The sequence below is a fragment of the Symphalangus syndactylus genome, chromosome 5, assembly GCF_028878055.3.
Source record: "Symphalangus syndactylus isolate Jambi chromosome 5, NHGRI_mSymSyn1-v2.1_pri, whole genome shotgun sequence".
NCBI lineage: Eukaryota > Metazoa > Chordata > Mammalia > Primates > Hylobatidae > Symphalangus > Symphalangus syndactylus.
The window spans coordinates 123883210-123903781 of record NC_072427.2 but is presented as its reverse complement, the minus strand read 5'-3'; the positions used below and the strand labels follow the sequence as shown (position 1 = coordinate 123903781).

The following is a 20572-nucleotide window of genomic DNA, read 5'->3' as shown; positions in this document are numbered from 1 at the left end:
CTTCTTGAATCTGATGTTCATTTTTGTCCCTTACTTGGGAAGATTCAGACATTATTTCTTTAAATAAGCTTTTGCCCCCTTTCCCTCTCCTTCTTCTCCTTCACTCTCTTCTCCATTTTGAACTCCAATAATGCATAAACTGGTCTGCTTGATGGTGTATCACAATCCATTAGGCTTTCTTCACTTTTTAAAATTATTATTTTTGTTGTTGTTGTTCCTTTTTCTGAAGAATTTCAAATGACCTCTCTTTGAGTTTGCTGGGTTTTTTTCTTCTGCTTAATCAAGTCTGCTGTTGAACCCCTCTAGTGAGTTTTTCAGTTCAGCTATTGTATTCTTCAGGTCCAAAATTTCTGTCTGCCTCTTTTTAATATTTTCTTTCTCTCTGTTGATATTCTGACTTTGTTCATGGATGGTATTATTGAGCTCATAGAGCATCTTTATTATACTTATTTTGAATTCTTTGTCAGTTAATTCATATGCGTCTGTTTCTTTAGGATCTGTTTCTAGAGATTTATTTCATTTGTTTGTTTGGGCCATGTTTCCCTGATTCTTTTTGAGTTTCGTAACTTTGTGTTGGGATCTATGCATTTGAAAAACAGCCACCTCTCCCTTTCCTTACAAACTAGCTTCACACAAGGGAAGAATCACACCAACCAGCCCAAATAAAACCTTCTGTGGGGGGATGTGACTTTTCTGGGCCTGTGTGTTCAATTTTTCAATTACAGAGGTTTGCCAGTTTTTTAGGAACTTGTAATCTCTTGCTCCTTCTGATGTCTGTGGTACTGCAAGTTCTCTGGTTCTATAGCAGCAAGCCACCCCACTCTCCCTTGTTCTCTGTGGTCACAGGCATCCACGGTATGCCAGCTTCCTTTCAGTGCCCCAAGTGGCAAGACAGATAACTGGTTCATCAGGCATCCCTCCAAAAAGCTGGAATTCTGGACACACTTCATTCCCCTCCCTCCCTTCTGAAGGAGAACCTTCAAGTTGTGTACTTTCTCCTATTTGTACTGAGGAGTGCCAGCTGCAGCAAGCTACCCTGTGCTCTTCTTTGTTCTCAGTGGCTCCTGGCATCCAAAATATGGCAGTACCATGAGCACTCCATGTGAAGTGAGACAGAAACCAGTCCCTCAGGCAACCCACTGAAAAGCCAGAACATGGCATGCAAGCTCTACTCTTCTCTTTCCCCCATTCCCCCAAGGGAGAGGTCGTGAGACATGGAATTCCTTCCTGCCACTGAGCTATGCTGATTTGGGGAAGGAGTTGATGCAGATAAAGTGAAATTGTTCTTCTTACCTGTTTCAACATGACTGTTTTCAGCTCTATGCTCATCTGAGGTACTGCAACTTTTGAAGTGAATTATGTGGTTCTCATAATATAGGGTTGTTAATTCTGTGTTTCTGTTGTGGGAACAAGGGCTGGGACTTCCTATTCTGCCATCTTGCTGATGTCACCACTCACATGGGCTTTGATTGCATCATTTGTCTCAAAACTGCCAATGCCTCCCCACTGCCTGGCAAATTAGGCATTTCTGCCCCATATTGATGGCTCCAACTTACCTTTCCCAGGATAATTTTCTGTCTACAGGCATCCTTTGCTACTGTCATTCATCTTCTATTGGCTTAATACCATTCTATTACTCTGTCTGCACCTATGGTTCCTTCTCTATACTCCAAATGTCCCCCTTTTGAAATCTTGCCTTCTTTCAAGGTTTGCTTTACATGATGGACCCTATAAGAAGCCTTCTCAGTTTGCCTCAACCAGAATGACCTCTCTGTTCTGAGAAACACCATAATGCTTTGGTTGAACCATTCTTATCTCATTCAGCTTTATATTATAATTATTTAAGCACCTGTTTTATGAAATTATCAGCACTCTGAGAGCAAGGACTATGTATGTGATACTGAACAACAATCAGCTGCAAATTCCTTTACTTCTATATAGCAGGTATTCATTTAATTCATTGAATTGAATTGAAAAGGGCAGAAAGAGGCTGCCCTCTGCTTGATACTCCAGGGTGGCCTCCTACTCAAACCCCTCCACTAGCCTCTAGTTAGCATGTCCTGCTCCAGCTGGAAGGTTCCAGAAAAAGCAAACACTTAGCCTTGAGCACTATTCAATACCAGGTTTTGGAAATCATTCAGGGTATGCTTATTAGAACAACATCCTGTGAAACCTCTAATGAGAAGTCAATGATACCTTGCCTTCAGGATCCACCAGGAGAAGATGTTTTGCTTGGCCTCCCTGTAGTCCACTCAGCACATATTGGCCAGGGGATGTTGCACTCTCTCGAACCAAAAAGTCCCCATCCTTTACCAAGAGGCTCTCTGCCGCCTTCCTGCTCAGCTTGCCATGATAGCATTCTTCACTCCACAGCTGCTGCTTAATGTGTGGCAAAGAATGTGAGCTGGCAGGCTGGGCTGTGGCACCCGGCTGAACAGTTTCTGGTGCCTCTGAAGTCAGAACACAAAGAGAGACATCATTGAGTTACCTCTTCATCCATCCATTCATTCATGTATTCACTCAGCAAATATAACCTGAGGTCCTACTGTGTGCCAGGCACTGTTTAAATAATACTGCTTGGGGAACAAATGAGGTTTTTGTTTACAGAACTCCCAACAGGCTTTAATTTAATGGTAGAGCCAAACATTGCCTTTGGCTTCTATTACCAGGGAAGCCTTGCCCAGGTGCAGGAGTTTTTCTTTCAGATGGGAAATGGAACAGACCCATGAGAACAGCTTTTATAACTGCAGAGAGAGGCTCTTTATGTCCTGGGGGTTGCATGTTAAAGAGAAAAAGGCTTATGCTGTACCTGGATTACAAATAATTTCTACAATGTTTCCAAACACTTTGAAAATAGCTATAATAACTTTAGGCCATCCTCACTTTTTAGCATTTAGCTCTTGTCCCCCCTTTTTAAAACCAAATTATTAATGTGTGTCTAGTCATTCTTCTGACCCAAAACTTCAAAACTTTGCTAAATCTCACAGCATTCCAACTAAAGGACTACTTTGTTGTTTGTGTCATTCACCCGCCTGGACAAAAAGAGTTGATGAGGTAAAAGAAGACAAATCATCAGGGAGGAACAGGCCAAGGCAGCTCCCCAAAGCGCTGCTGAATAAGTGTTGTCCAGAGTTGAGAGCACTGGGGATGGGAAGGGACCTCCAGTTAGCAGTTTATAGTACTATCCACACTCATAATAGTGATAATAGTTACTGCATAGTTCTCATTTATCAAGTGTGATAGAAACTGCTAAATGCTTTATATACATTATGTTGTTTAACTCTCAAAATTAGACAGGCTAGGAAATGAATCTTTAGAAAGGGTGGCCGGGCAGGATGGCTCATGCCTGTTATCCCAGCACTTTGGGAGGCCAAGGCAGGTGGACTACCTGAGCTCAGGAGTTCAAGACCAGCCTGGGAAACATGGTGAAACCCTGTCTCTACAAAAAAAAAAAAAAAAAAAAAAAAAAAAAGCCAGGCATAGTGGCACATGCCTACAGTCCCAGCTACTTGGGGGCTGAGACAAAAGAATCGCTTAAACCAGGGAGGCAGAGGTTGCAATGAGCCAAGATCACGCCACTGCACTCCAGCCTGGGCGACAGTGAGACCCTGCCTCAAACAAACAAAAACGAAGGTTAAGGAACTTAAATTTACACTGCTAATAGTTGTAGATCTGAAATTCGAAACAAGATCATCTGACTCCAAAGCCTAGATTCTTAATTACTAAACTCTAAAGCCCTTGCCTTGAATGTGAACATCTTTCTTTTAGTAGAATCTAGCCACTCTGCTTCAGTAGTACCCACAAAGGTCCCTAGCAGGTAGCAAGGCTAATCTTACTTGGGGTAGCCTTCAGCATCTCCAGAAGTAATAACGTAAAATTCTTATGTCTGAAATCAGGTTCTTATGTCTGAAACTTGTATGTTTAATAAGGCAAATTTACCAGGAAAATAACCACAGAAACTAGACTTTGTTTTTTTTTTTTTTAAACACAAAGGGTGTTTTAAATAGAAACCAGTCTTTATCTTTATAAACACAAAGAAGTGTTTATGTGTCCTTAGGTAAGGGTCTTGCAAATGAGAAATTCTCTTGACTATGAGTTTGTATGACTACAATTTACACATGATCATCCCATGAAGTCACTGGTGTAGGCAACCAGTGTCCTGTAGTCGTAATTCAATTCTACTATTAATACGTTATAGTTTTGTCCCTACTTGAGGGCTTCTTTCTGCACACAGTTACAATGCAGTATTCACAAACAGATCTTTTAAAAAATATCATTAATCTAAATCTAATGGCTGGAAACACTCTCTTCTACAATCAAATCTTTTCTATTGCTGCCAGAAATAGCCTGACAAAATGTATGGCAATTTGATGAATAATACTTGTAATTGGCCTTAGTGCTGCCTGCTTTCAGGCACAATGGATAACTTCTAATGAGTAGCTATGTGTGTGTCTGTGTGTGTGAAAAAGTGTGTGAGTGTGGGAGGAATGCATGCACGCAGTGTGTGTGGGTATACACATCTTAATGCATGATGGCTTTTGGTCTATTCTGAGATTATGGTGAAGAGCTTTTGGACAAAGACGAAACAATAGAAAAACAGACATTATATCATCTTGAAAAGAGGCAACGGATCATGGGCCAACCAGAGGAAATGGACAATGTTTCCCTAACAGTTTCCCAAATTAGCACAAGGACAAGATACTCCGCTGGGAGATTTCAATCATCCAAACATTTGCTGAAAATCTGATTCTGCCAGAATAGATGACAATTTATTTTGTTTAATTTTAAAAGTTACACATACTAGCTTTTTAAAATCTAGGAAAGAGAAAAACAAATAAAATTAATCACCTATGGTCTCATCACTAAATAAAATCGCTCTTAACACTGTGGTACATTATCCATTATCTTGCTCCTTTTCTAATGCATAAGTTGACTTTGACAATAATAATTATAATCTAAATATGGTTATTTATATATAATTTATGTGTAATATTTAATAAATTGTTGGATTGATATAACCATATTTTCTGAGAAGAAGTAGTGAAGGTTAAGGAAGTAATAAGGAAGGCCAATCTAGATTTAATTGAAACCATAAAAAAGTGATAGGACTTATGGAAGAAAATAATCATATCATCTTGGAGTTCCTATTGGCACTTAAAGACTTATTGTTCACAATCAGACCTTCAAGAAAGCACAGTATAGATATGGCTATCCACACCCAAATGGATCTAATGGGCAAAACCTCTAAAAGGGAAAATACAGTTTAAGGAAGAGAAAAAAATCTAACATGCAAAATCTGGATTAAATAATTGAAAGTAATCTCAATGAGAAAGAAAGGATGAGACATTTAAAGAAACCAATATGAACTGTAAAGATGGCACACTGATGAATCCCTTTTTAAAAAGCACGTGTAATACAATTTTTATAGTATTATTATTTTAGCAAAGCACTGGAAAAATTGATATGTCCATCAACAAGGGACTGATTACATAAATCATGATGCACTCATACAATAGAATACTATAGAGCAATTTAAAATAGTGAGGATTGTATGTTTATACAGACAAATTTCTAAAAGAGAAGAGTAAAATAAGGAGGTATACAAGGGGATTATTATAACTGAGAGCTGAAACAAGAAAGCGGAGCATTGTCTTGTTTGACATCAGCTGAGAATGTGCACACTGGGTGACTGAAAATTTTTGTTGCTCTGTGCATGGCCACAAATGACACAAAAGGACCATGAGCATTGATTTTGGAGTTACAACTAAATTTTAGCAAGTAAGCTAATTCTCAAATATGGAAACTGTGAATAATGATAATTAACTGTATACTGTTTATTAGTATGGATTACTGGGTGTATGAAAACTCTAAAATAAAAATGTATTTGCATTGAGAGGAAAAACATGTTCATTTACACAAAGTATCCGAAAATTTGGTAGAAAAAGATGTTAACATGAAATGTTAAGCATAAATGAGAGAGAGGTTCAGATAGTACCCAGAGAAAAATTATTTGTAATGTAAAGGAAGAATTAAATGTCTGTCAGACATGTTACAAACGCATAGCAATTAGTATATAGTAATTAAGACGCTGGTTGAGAAAAGGCAAGTGGTCCAATAGAAAAAACGTAATAAAGATCCCAGAAACAAATTCACATATATACTAAGAGCTTGATATAATAGAAAGTAGCATCAGGGAAAAGAGGAGACTACTCAATCAATAGTGTTTGGAAAATTGACAAACATGGATAAAATTAAGTTAGATCCCCAACCTCACATAATCTATAAAGGTCAGGGGGAATAAATATTTTATTATGAAAATAAAACTATGAAGCCAATATTTAAAAAATATAATAGATGTTGGATAAAAAAGAGAAAATTTAATCCAAAGCAAGTAGAAGGAAAACATAATAAAAATAAAATGGAAATCAATGAAATCAAAAACAAAAAACAGAGAAAATTAAACCAAAACCTGGGCACATTGGAAAGATAAATAAAATTAATAAACCTAAAAGAGGACTGATCAAGTAAAAAGGAGAAAATTACCAATAACAGGAAAGAGAGAAGGGATATCACTATGGATGTTTTAGGCAATAAAAAGACAATAAAGGAATATTGTGGAAAACTTCATACAGAACTGCCTCTAAGCTAATAAAATGGAATCCTGCCAAGTTTTCAAGGAAACGACATTGCCAAAGAAATCACAATCCCTTCTAGTCCATGGCTTTTGGCCTCTGAAGCAAACTCTAATCTCTCACGACTACAGTGGGAAATAGGCTGTAAAAGTGGCGAAGCCCCCAAGAAAGGCACTTTCTCCAATATCTACTTTAAGTATGCACATGAAGAACAATGGTAGGAACAACCCACATGGCATCATCTGGATCCACAGATGACAGTGGACACCAAAAGTCCTTTCCTAAAGCTGAACCAGGATCCAGGCAAATCGCTTTCTCCACTTCCAGCTCATGTAGTCTTCACAACTCTAGCCTGGCCAGATTTGGTCATTGTTGTAGATCAGTGACTGCTCTCCCACACTGTTGCATTCTTCCCTTTTGTGAATGTGAGTTTCTACTGCAATTACCTTATTCCTTTTCCCCCACTAATTTGGGGTATGGAGGGTGGCAGACAACTTGGCAGATAATAAGGATCTTCATCTAATCTTAGATGCTGTAATGGTATAAGTACTTGCAATGTCTTCCTTGGGAAGAGGGCAAATATGTTCTATGTGAAAAGAAAAGTTCACGAATATTTGTGGCAGAGACAGTTAGTCGTCTACCAATATCTATCCTCCCTTTCATTACATTACAGAACTCCTAAGTTTAGCTGGGCACCCAGCTAGAGTAATTTTTCTAGCCTTCCTTGCAGCTAAGTGTGGCCACATGTCTGTGGCCCGCCAATGGCAGGTGAAAAGAAATGATGTCTGCCACTTCTGGGTCATGTCCTTTAAAGAAATATATATGTGCTCCTCTTGCTTTTCTCCTTTCCCACTAGCTGAGTGCAAATGTGATGATGAGGGCCCAAGCAGCCACTCTGGACCAGAGATGGAAACCAGATGTTGAGAATGACAAAGCTACCCTACCAATCCCATGGCACTAATCTTTGAGATTTTAGGTAAAAGAAATAAATGTCAGCCCTTTTTACACTACAGCATTTGGCAGGGTGGCGGGGGCGGTATTTGTTATGGCAACTGAGACAGAAACTAACAATAAATCAAAACAAAAATTAGTACCAGAACTCATGGAATCTTTCTGCCATGTTTGGTGAGAATAAAGATTGTGTCAAAACCTTTCTTTCTGTTGGTAGTGTGACAGGATGAACTGAGGAGCCCTACGAGCACGCCTGAGAGATATTAGGTTAGTAACTCTGGATTTGTTTTTGTTTGGTTTGGTTATACTGAATTATCAAAAGCTTTTTTTTTCTGGCTAAGGGAGGCTAAGTATGCCTAAAGAAGCTAAAGAAGATTTTTGAGGGAGGAAGGAAGAAAATAGAAGGATCCATTATGGGGGAAGGTTAAAGGTGCAGTTAAGACATTTTATTAAAAAGTGTGTATAAAGCTATCCCCACTCCATCTCTTCATTACTAGACAGGTGCTTTAACCAGCTAAGCCACGAAGCCTCACCCCATCTCTTTATTAAATGTTCTTAAATCAACATAATTTAAGGTTTTGGAGTTGGATTTGTTTTAGAGGGAGCAATGTTGAATTTAACCTCAAGAGGGCAGCAAGGAGCCCAAGAGCGCTATGGTACATTAAATCCTAATAGGAAATAAAGAGAGAGACCGTACCAAAGGCCTAAATTATTAAATATGTTACCACCAAAGCAGGGAAAGGGAGAAAGGTGGGGAAAAAAGGCTAGAGTCAGAGAAAATACATTTTGACATTACAATTTTGGACAAGGCAGACTTTATTTACTTTCAATGAATGATAGAAATTTTGTTATGTATTAATTTTGCCATTTCATATTACTGAATTGCCTATGACAAAAGGCAAAGTTCCTTTGCTTGGATTATGAATAATTTTAACTTTGAAGACTAAATTATAAAGGAACTGGAGTTGTGAATCAAAGAATATTCCAGATCACCTAATTTGGGGCACCCACTAAATAAGTTCTCTGATAATATGTGTGGCTCTGAAAAGTCCATGAAATGAAAGGTATCAAGAATATACTCTTATAAAATCTAAGGTCCAGAAAGGGTTTTTTCCAAAAAGTTGTAACAAACATTACCTATCCACACAGGACATTTCCCATTGCACAATTGAGTAAGCTTAACAGCAAAAATCTGAATTTGTTTCACATCTCATCACCCGTCACATAAGATGTCCTCTGTGGTAGCCACAGAAATGCACTGCCCAGATCTCCCTTCAGGGAAGCACCATTGCCCCAGGTGTCAGCAGTCAGCCTGCAACTGACCAGCCCTTCTGGCTCTGCCTCAGCTGCCCAGGGTTTGACCTTCCTGGTGTGGCCCACATCCCAAGACTGAGATAAATGGGGCTATATAGGCTCAGCCATTTGGGCCCAATGTAGGACAACTCCGACAGACCACATGGGCTTTTTGGTGTTGGCCGAGGCTTTGTCAGGCCTGCGTTGTAGTCCCATCTCCCACTCCGGCCAGTCCTACTTCCTCTCCATTGCTTCCTGATATTGATCCTCTTACAGACCCTGCCTGCCAAGCTTCATCTTAGCATCTGCTTCCAGAGAATCCAGCTTGGTTGGATAGGGTGTCAGGTGTGATCTTAGGAAGTCAGCATAAAGAGGGATCACTTGTCACCTGGCTGACAATGAGGACCCCTGGTTCTTAATCTAGACAGTTAAGATGGTCTGCTGAGATCCAGGCTCAACAAAATCTTTTAAATTTGGTCTTTCATTGTAGCCACACTAACTGGAAAGCTGTCTTTGGCAGTTCTGGAGAAATCTCCTGGGCTATTAAAAGGATTTTCTCAGTGACTGGCTCTCCATCATTGGAGCAAACCAAATTTGACACCATGCCCATCTCTGAACAAAACAAGCTTCAATATTTTATGAAAAGCATTTTTTGTTTGTTTATTTTTCAGTTGATTATAGGCTTTTGGCGTGTTTTATTTTTATTTATGTTCCTGTTTATGCATTTACCCCTGATAGTAATTTGACAGGAAAGATGTTTGTCTTATTGTATTTTACCCACAGTACATGGGTGAAGAAGGGAGCCAACTTATTTTAGTGCTTTATAGATGACTCATTAAGGGGTTTTGAAATGAATAAAATTAATGCTATCCCTAACAGAAACAGTAGCCACTGTGACTCATGCAAATAAACAAATTCAAAATTATCTCCTGGCCTTGACGGCCCTTCTTTCAGCAAAAGTACATAGTAGAAATCAAAAGTTGGGAGTAAATTTAAAGTATTTGAAAGGATTATTCAAAATCAACATTTCTAAACCTTGAAACCTAAAACAACTCCACAAAGCTCTAATCGATATTAACTATGGTGAAGGATGGAGGTAAAGAAAGAAAACTCAATCCCTGAAAATGATACCAAGAAAATAGCCTTCTTGAAATGTGAAATAGTACAATTAGTTAAATAGTAGCCCTCAAAAAGATAAATTCAAGGCCGGGCATGGTGGTGCCTGTAATCCCAAATGCTTTGAGAGGCTGAGGCAGGCAGATGGCATGGGCCCAGGAGTTTGAGACCAGCCTGGGCAAACATAATGATACCCTGTCTTTACAAAAAATACAAAAATTAGCTGGGCATGTTGTTGCATGCCTGTAGTCCCAGCTGCTCAGGAGGCTGAGATGAGAGGATCGCTTGAGCCCAGGAGGCGGAGGTTGCAGTGACCCGTGATCATGCCACTGTACCCAAGCCTGGGTGACAGAGTGAGAACCTGCCTCAAAAAAAAAAAAAAAAAGAGAGAAGATAAATTCAAGCCCTAATCCCTGGTACCTGTGAACATGACCTAATTTGGCAAAAGGGTCTTTACAGATGTAATTAAATTAAGGATCTTGAGATGAGATTAGTCTCATCTCATCCAATCATTTCATCTCCTCCTAAATCCAGTGACTGTTGTCCTGTAAAAGGAAGGAGAGGGAGATCAAGAAATAGAAACACAGGGGCAGTCAATATGAAGACAGTTGCAGAGATTAGAGTGATGTGTCTACAAGCCAAGGGACATCAAGAATTGCCAGCAGCCACCAGAAGCTAGGAGAGATGCATAAAATGGGTTCTCTTCCAGAGGCCCCAGAAGGAACCAATCCTGCTGACACTTTGATTTTGGACTTCTGGCCTCCAGAACTGTGAAAGAATAAATTTCTGTTTGTGGTAATTTGTTAAAACAGCCCTAAGAAATGAATACAGACAGTGAGTAGCTACTTACTTCCGCAATGCCATGGGCTCCCCAGTGGTTGGGCTGAGCTTTGATTTCCAGCAGAGCCAAGTGTACTTTGAAGAGCCTGTGTATTAATGTAGCAGGGGTCATCGAAGAGATCCACTCGGCATGTGTGCTTCAATAATGAGGTATCTCGCTGGGACTGCACCCCTCTTGGATGGACATTACCTGTAGTGATTAGTAGTGATCAATGCATTATGTTTTTTCTTTGTAAATAGTAAATAAAATCATGTTTGAGCCTAGAATTGATAGAAACCTAAAGGCCATGCCCCACCCTATACAATGATTGAACACTTAACTTTTAGGTTTGACCTGGAAAATCAAAATAAGCACCAGTCTCTGAGGGAAAGCCACCCTTTCACTGGGCTTCTTTCCCTTCTCAGGCCCAGCCCCCAGCTGACCAATTGCATCAACAGTGGACAGAAGACAAGCAGGAAGATCCAAAGAGGACTGACTGGCCGTGGAAGAAAGAGGGCTGATAGTCTCAGCAAACAGCACAAACCCGCACTCAACACTGCTCAGAGGGGTTGCCCAGGAATCAGGAAAACACACATGTCATATTGAACTTGAATATCTGTAATTAAACTCCTTTTCAAAACTGATTAATTTTAAATCCTTATTTCCTATGAACTAAATTAACTTATAAATAAGAAATGAATGAATGAATACAATAAAATTCTTAAGAGTAGGAAGTCTGGCTTCTCTCTATGCTCAAAGTTTGCTCTTGCCAACCTCAGCCTTGCACCAATTGCTGATGTTTAATTCTGTTATTCAGTGAAAAGAACTCAAGCCTCAGGTTATCTCCTCCTCCTCTATTAATCTGTTCTCTCCCCTTCCATTCTATTCTACACATTGTAGCCCAAATAATCTTTTAAAAACTGCAAATCCGGTCATATTTCTCAGAGGTTTCACACACCTCTTCAATTGCTTCCCATGCTCTTTAACAAGCTATAGGCCTTGCTCTGTCTACCCAGCTACCCTTCTTCCTCTCTCCTCTCCTCTGTCTGGGGTCACACTGGCCTTCCTTCAGTATGATCTCACATCGAAAGGCTGTTTCCTCTAATTAACATGCTCTTCCCTCCTTTTCTCCATCACTGTCATCCTTCAGATATTAACTTAAACATCTCTTTCTTTAGGAAGGCCTCCCCTGACCTTCCAGACCAGAATAGATCTCTACTTGATCTCTGATAATGGTTTGGCTGTGTCCCGACCCAAATCTCACCTTGAATTGTAATAATCCCCATGTGTCAAAGGCAGGGCCAGGTGGAGATAACTGAATCATGGGGGCAGTTTTCCCTATACTGTTCTCCTTGCAGTGAATGAGTCTCAGATCTGATGGTTTTATAAATGGGAGTTCCCCTGCACAAGCTCTTTTGCATGCTGCCATGTAAGATGTGCCTTTGCTTCTCCTTTGCCTTCTGCCATGATTGTGAGGCCTCCCCAGCCACGTGGAAATGTGAGTCCATTAAACCTCTTTCCTTTATAAATTACCCAGTCTTGGGTATGTCTTTATTAGCAGCATGAGAACAGATGAATATAACCTCCAAAGTCCATATCATGCGAGTAATTCATTCTATTATTTATGTTCTATTCTATTATTTAGTTAAACAGAATATGTGCTAGCCATATAGCTAGCCATATGTGCTCACGGTCATTATGAGGCTGCACCTGAACTAGTGACATTCCATTGCCATAATGTAAGACAACATTAGTCCTTCTATTGCTTTAGTCATTAAACCTTTTCAGTGTGGTCCAAGGACCAACCACATATTGCATTTCACATCAGGGTGCATAATGCTATGATACTTGTAACTCATAGTATGGAAACTAAGAATACATCAAGCAGGAGAAGCCCAGTCAGAAGTCTGCAGTCTTACCACCTGCTTCTCCTTTACTCCTTGTCTGTCAGCTGTTACATGTCATCTTGTCATATGTCATACTCTGTATGTGGGGTATCCTAAAACACGAGTGAGGTTTCTACAGAGGGGGGAGTTGACAGGGTGCCTCATTTGTTTTGTAAGTTTTGCCACATATAAGATAGTTTCCATTTGCTTAGTTAAGTGGATTTATAAGTTATATTATCTAGTTTAAACTAAACTTGCTTTTACAAATGGAAAGTGGCTAAAAAATTACTGCAAAGAAGTGAAGGATTAAGGATAATTCTTTTAGTATAAGCTCCTCCTTAGCTGCATTATGAGCTTATAAACAAGAATGATCTAATCAGATCAGAGCTTTGGCCCCTCAAATGTTCAAATTATCAGGAATTAAATGTAGATTTACATCTATTTTCTTTTTCAATAAATGCTCTAAATGCATACTAGACCTTGAGATATTATCTAGTGATAGCACCCGGCTGTTGTAATTAGCAAGTCTTTGTAAAAAATGTTTATTTATCATCTACTCTAACTTTAAATTTTCCTATATTTGTGTGTTTTATGATATATGCATATTAATATATTAGCACATGTGTATACAACTTATACATTATTAAATAACAATTTATGTAGGAGTGCCTGCTCATAAAAATTTACTGAAAGTGAAATATAATCAAAAGTGCTTGAAAGTGGCTAAGTCAGTTTTTTTTTTTTAAGTTGACATCTCACCCTGTCACTCAGGCTTAAATGCATTGATGCAAACACAGCTTACTGCAGCCTCGAACTCCTAGGTTAAAGTGATCCTCCCGCCTCAGCCTCCAGAGTCACTGGGATTACAGGTGTGAGCTAACAGGCCTGGCTAGAGGTCAGCTTTTAAATTCATATGGACCTGAGTTCAAATCCCTGTGGTATCTCTTACTATCTGAGTGGTCTGGGATGAGTTAATTAACCTCTCTAAGACTCAGTTTTCATATCTGTAAAATGTGGTTGCCTAGCTTAAAACGCTGTTGTGAGGACTAAGTGAAATAATGTTGGTGAGACACTGAGCATAGTGCCTGCCTTATAGCAGGTATTCGATAAATAGTTCCCACTGATGCTCAGTTATTATTTAGTCATTGATGCTGGGCCTCCATACATGATGCTTATCTCTTACTGCAATATCCTCCCCCTCCTTTTCTTTATTTGATTCTTATTTGTCCTTAAAGATTCTGCCCTGAAGCCATCTTTTTCAGGAAGCCTTCCTCTGAATCCTTCCCTCCCCCAATGGTGCCACTTCATGATATATTGCAAGAATCTGTTTACTTCTGTCTTCCCCCTTGAGACTGCAAATTCCTCGTGTCCTTGAGGAAAGACTAGAACCCATCTAATTTGTGTATCTTCTGCATCTTCAGTGCTTGGGATGGAGCAGGTGCTCAAAAGAAAAATGTTTACCAGCTGATTGGACAAATAACTGCATGTCTATCCAATCTTCCTTTGTTGGCATATTTAACCCCACCACGTTTTGAAGACTCTGGATCAACCTATAGCACAGGGTGCTAATGCATCTGCCCCTCACAAAGCATCAGCCTGAGCTAACCACATCAATTTTACCATCCCATAGGATGACAACAAAAACATCGGTGTTTATATCTAGCCTCTCTTGAAAACTGCCACCCTTAAGTGCATAATAGAGTACCGAAAAAAAAAAAAAGAAAGCAAACTGCCATCCCCCTTTTTTTTTTTATATGGGCCATCATATTTAAGTTGGTAATGTTGCCTTAAATTTAAAAAAAAAAAGCCCACCCCAGACCCAAATTTAAAATCATTCTAGGCTGAAGTGTATGGTTCACGAGGGCTTAGACACACATGCCAGCTAGTATGCCTTCCAAAAGTTCTTTGTGCCAAGTATTACTCCAAGATCCTATCCAACTTTCCTAAGAGAAGATTTGTAGAGGAAAATAAATGTATACACAGTATATACACTGTAAGTAACAACATTTTAAAGTGTAAGCCCTTAGGGTTTGTGGGAACTTAATGTCTTTTTGATTAAAAATATCAACATTTCAGGCCGGGCGCGGTGGCTCACGCTTGTAATCCCAGCACTTTGGGAGGCCGAGGTGGGCGGATCACGAGGTCAGGAGATCGAGACCACGGTGAAACCCCGTCTCTACTAAAAATACAAAAAAAAATTAGCCGGGCGTGGTGGCGGGCGCCTGTAGTCCCAGCTACTCGGAGAGGCTGAGGCAGGAGAATGGCGTGAACCCGGGAGGCGGAGCTTGCAGTGAGCCAAGATTGCGCCACTGCACTCCAGCCTGGGCGACAGAGCGAGACTCCGTCTCAAAAAAAAAAAAAAAAAAAAAAATCAACATTTCAATTTTAACTGGAAGGTCAGGGAAACATTATTCTATTTTGCTAATTATCGTTTTCCATGAGGGAATTTTTCCATAAGTATGAAGGATAGGGATCTTTTCTACATCTAGTGTTAAATACAATTAACTCTTTCAACAACCAGAGGCTACTGCAGTATTTATAATACACTGGAATTCAAGTTTGAAGTCAATATTTGAATAAATGGATGTCTTCAGAGGTTATTGAAAATATTTCTATAGGTATCTCTCAAATGCCTATATATGAATCTCTGGGAAAAGCCACAAAAACTACATACTTGCTATTCTGGCAACTGCTATTAAATTGTTCATTGGTCAAGAATTTTGGATTACTTTCAAAACATATGCCCAACTAGGCCAGGCGCGGTGGGTCACGCCTGTAATCCCAGCACTTTGGGAGGCCAAGGGGGGCAGATCACCTGAGGTTGGGAGTTCGAGACCAACCTGACCAACACGGAGAAACCCCGTCTCTACTAAAAATACAAAATTAGCCAGGCATGGTGGCGCATGCCTGTAATCCCAGCTACTCGGAAGGCTGAGGCAAGAGAATCACTTGAACCCGGGAGGCAGAGATTACAGTGAGCCGAGATGGCGCCATTGCACTCCAGCCCAAGCAACAAGAGCAAAACTCCATCTAAAAAAAAAAAACAACGAAAAACAAACAAAAAAAAACATATGCCCAAGTAATCAAAGACAGGTCTCAAGATAGGATTACCTGATTTATAGGTGCCTAGGGATGAAAGGACACTAGTAGGAAACTCTCTCCTGCCACAGTAGAAGGGACCTTACTTGTCATGGCCACTGGGACATGGGTTGAGTCCTTCCATCCCACCATGGTTTTAGTAGCTAAGGTTTGGAGAGATAGCCTCTGAGCATTCTGGTTCCTCACTGGAACTCAGAAATGGCTTTTTTACGGAAACAATGTTGTAATTCAGTGATTTACAGGGGAGCAAAGTATCTAGGTGGAGGACTTTTCTTAACTGCAAACACCATCTCACCCCCTCAAGATTCTGAAGTTCCCAGTTACAATCATTACCTTAGAGCCACCATTAAGAAAGGGAGTATCCAATAGAACTTTCTATTGTTTTATCTGTCATTACAAAATATACATTTAAGCTTCAATATAGGCAAACCAGAATAGTAGAATACAGTATACTTGTCTAAGAGTTAACCATCATGGCTAGGATTAATTCTATAAAAATATATCCCAGGCTCCAAATGAACTTTTATTAAAGTCTGTTAATGTGTTTGAATCTTCTTATAGTGGCTTAGGGAAATATATATGTAAATAAGAATAAGGGATTATATTGTTTGTTGGTTTAAAGAAGAAATAAAACTAAGGTAATCTGAAACAATAAATTGAATTATATGGCAAGACTACACCAACAAAAAGAAAAATCTTGAATAAACATTAAAATACTTTCACATCCATTAATTCCTTCATAAATTTATGTTTTTGGAGATGAGTGTTTTAAGAATTTTTTTTAATTAATCAAGTTGAGAACTCTTGGGGGAAAAAGAAGGGAAACCATGTCCCCTTTTTCTAGTGGTAGTATTGTGATTTAGCCCATTCAACATAATTCTAGAAATGTCCATTTCCAGACCTTTATTCAGTGAGTTCCCTTCAGAAGCTGGGTTATTAAGGACAGGAGGGATGTGGCTATGCTGACTATTTAATGGAGAGGAGGGAAACAAGCTGGGAAGGGAGGTATTTGGGCAGGACTGAACATTTTGAAGATCCTTAGGATGCTGTTGTAGGTTCCACACTCATCTTTCTCTCTTTACTCCTGAGCTCTCTCTGTCCCAGTGATCTGGGAACTGGTCCTGGCATGCTTAGTTCTGGTGCCCATTTATTTTCTCTCTCTTCTTTCCCCTGCTCTCTCTCCCTCTCTCCCTATGTCCCTTTCCTACTTCCTTCCTACCTCCCTCTCTGTGCCTGGATAATTCCCACTCATCCTTCAGGCCTTGGTTGGATTGTCACTTCCTTAGGGAGAGCCTCTACAGCCCCCCAAATTAAGTTAGGTTTCCCCATTATTTGTTCCTATAACATCTTGGGCTTTGAAGCACTCTTCATACTTGTAGGCATTTGTTTAAGGTGTATCTTCCTGGCTAAACTGCAAACTACAAGAGTGCCAGTTGTGCCTCTAGCTGTAGCACCTAGCACAGTGCCTGACCCATGGGAAGTCTTCAGTAAGTAGTCATTAAATAAAGTGTTGAATAAATGAAGAATATATGAATGAGATAAAATAGGACATGGAGGTATTTCCAAGTGAGCTTCAGTACAGGGGAGAACATGGTTGCAGTACCACCAGGCATGCGTGGTACATTCTTGACTATTAAATCCTTAGGTTAAGAACCTCCAGGATGACGGAAAGGAGAGAGGAAGGAAATATGGCTGCCAGACAGCAAAACTTTTAAGAGATTCATACTTGCCATTAATTTCATTTGTTTAGTAATATTATTAAAGATTGGTTTGGAATTTTAAATAACTTTAAAGAATGGCATGGAATTTTAATTTCTATCATAAGAAGGCATGTTTTTACAGAACTTAAAATATTGCCTTAGGCCCGGCATGGTGGCTCACGCCTGTGATCCCAGCACTTTGGGAGGCCAAGGCAGGCGGATCACTTGAGGTCAGGAGTTTGAAGCCAGCCTGACCAACATGGCGAAACTCTGTTTCTACTAAAAATACAAACATCAGCTGGGCATGGTGGCGGATGCCTGTAATCTCAGCTACTCAGGAGACTGAGACAGTAGAATCGCTTGAACCCAGAAGGCTGAGGTTGCAGCGAGCCGAGGTTGCGCCATTGCACTCCAGCCTGAGCCACAGAGTGAGACTCTGTCTCGAAAAAAATAAATAAATAAATATAAATAAATAAATAAATAAACTAAACTAAAATGTTGCCTTAGTTCACTACTCTGTTTACAAGATAGAGGAAGGTGGTACTCATACCTATACCAGAAAGAATAAATCTTCATGTATCCTTCACTATATAAAAAATAATACAATTAATATATTACATTTGTGTAATTCCATAAGAAATAAAAAACTATCCTTGGAAGTGACTACTTTGTAGATGGCAAGTTCCTGCTAATTTGAGTCCTTAAATATGGTTATCCATCTGTATTCTCCACTGCATTATTTATACAGTTCAGTCATCTCCCCCTCTAAAACTGCAAAACTTTCCTTCCTGAAGAAATAAATGTGCTCAACAACTAACAGGAATTAAAATGACTAACTCACAATATAACATGTTTTAATTAAAATATATTTCCAATCTGATAGTCAAGGTTGTGGAGAAGTTTTGTCCAACATCAATGATCACATGCAGTAATAAAACATTTAATACTCTGGCAAGTATGGGGTGGACAAGCTCCTAATTGAGATTCTCACATTTCAGACATCCTTTCGTTCCCTTTGCCAAGCCAGAATAAAGATTTTATCTTAATCCTAATGGACCTGACAGGCATCAATTTTCACATTAGCTTACTCCTGATCTTCTTTGAAGTGGAACTCCCTTGGGTTTTGAGCAGAGAAAGCACCTTTCCAGAGAGAGAGCTTTCATGATGTCAAGGCAGTAAAAGACTCCATAAAGCAAAACCATCAGCATGGCAGATCACACAAGAGCAAGGGAGAACCATGAGCCTTCCTAATGACACATATGCAACATTCTGGGCCTCTCTGAGAAGCCTACAGCCAAAGGATTATGTGTTTAGTGGTGGATACCTGACTTTTCAGTGAAGTATTTAAGAGCAAGGGCCACATATGTCCATAGGACTTACAAGGAATAAGGAGGGTGGCAGATGGAAAAGGGCATTGTACCTACCTATTGCCCTGCTTTGTTCTAAACAGTTCTCATATACACTGCTGCACTTGGAGTTTCCAGGCTGCATAAACAACAAATTATGAAACATTTACAAACATAGTACACATTCATAAACTTAAAAGAAAAAATTAATAATACTCCCAGAAGAATATAGCAGACTTCACTTTCTGACACAGGAAATGTTTGACAGGTAAGAAAAGAAAACTGACATTTGGGGTGAACAGAGTACACTCTTCATAGTTCATTGCCTTGGAGCTGCAGAGTTGGTTCTGATTGGGCTGGGGGCTTCTAAAGGCTACCAGTGTCCTGTGTCCTGAGGGTTACTGCTTTTGCTTGAGAAGTCGCATGCCAGAACGCAATCCAAGTCTCAGCCAGAAAGTGATTTTCAGGACATTGCTATAAACATTGGCCATGTAGCCAACCTCTATTTAACTTTGAATTGGTAGATTGGATCTCTACTCTACTCAGGTTTATGCCAGGCTCACGTCTCACCCTTGAAAATCTCATCCAAAGAGCTTCGATCATCCCTGTACATACAACTCTCGTCAGCAATATACTGCGGGGAGGGATCCACTTGATGCCTTTGAGATGGGCAGTGTCTTTAGAAAGATTAGTTTGGCAGCACTGTTGAGGAGGGTTTGAGGGAATGAGATTGGAGTCAGGAAACGGTCTTTCAGAATCATCTAGGCAAGTGAGGACCAGGACTTAGAAAGAGGCAGTAGAAGCGGGAAAGTTTGGATAGACTCAAAACATATTTTCATGGTAGAATCCTAGGTCTTGAAGACTGAACTGATATGCGGCCCAACGTGTGAAATAAACAGAAGACTGTAGATTAATGAAAGATTGTCAGTGCCATCAATAAACATGAGTAAACAGTAGAGGAATCAAGTTTGGAGTCAGGGAGAGAATGCTGAGTTCAACCTTGATATAGATAAGCAATGTAGTGCAATGTGGCATTGCAGCTAGAGAGATACATAAGAGCCAGAGACAGAGAAAGTAGAGGAAATGTATATACAGGTGGCCTGCCAGAAGCAAGATAAAGGCCAAGGGTAGAGCCTAGGAGAATGCTAATGTGGTGGTAGGGCATGGCTTGTGTTTTTATTGGAGGAGATGAAATAAATGATAACATAAAAAGAAAAGGTAAGACTTACTTTGAAACATATCAAAAATAAGATGGATCAATGGATGATAATCAGCTACATATGTAATAAAGGAAATATAATAAAATGTTAATTGTAGAATTGAGATGGTATGTGAGTGTTCATTGTATAATTCTTTCAAATAGTCTGTGTTTAAAAATACTCATAATAAAATGTTGGAAAATGTGAAAAAATGAAAAGAAAGCAGCAACTAGAGATGCAGAAAGAGAATGATAAGATGGAAATGTTTTGGAAGCTTACAGAAGAGGTCTCAAAAAATAAGAGGTAGGGCCAGGCGTGATGGCTCACCCTGGTAATCTCAGCAATTTGGGAGGCCAACGCGGGTGGATCACCTGAGGTCAGGAGTTTGAGACCAGCCTGGCCAACATGGCAAAACCCTGTCTCTACTAAAAATACAAAAATTAGCTGGGCATGGTGGCATGCACCTGTAATCCCAGCTACTTGGGAGCCTGAGGCAGGAGAATCGCTTGAACCTGGGAGGCGGAGGTTGC

General features: G+C 39.7%; 1 protein-coding gene across 1 annotated transcript in view; it reads right to left on the bottom strand.

Moving 5' to 3' along the window:
• Positions 1 to 20572, bottom strand: part of SHC4 (SHC adaptor protein 4) — a 136984-nt gene that overhangs the window by 8773 nt on the left and 107639 nt on the right. The window contains exons 9-11 of the mRNA XM_055279042.2: positions 18922 to 18982; positions 10843 to 11022; positions 2197 to 2450 (exon numbers count right to left, since the gene is read on the bottom strand). Coding sequence (XP_055135017.2) covers positions 2197 to 2450; positions 10843 to 11022; positions 18922 to 18982 — 495 coding nt within the window. The remainder of the gene's footprint in view (positions 1 to 2196; positions 2451 to 10842; positions 11023 to 18921; positions 18983 to 20572) is intronic.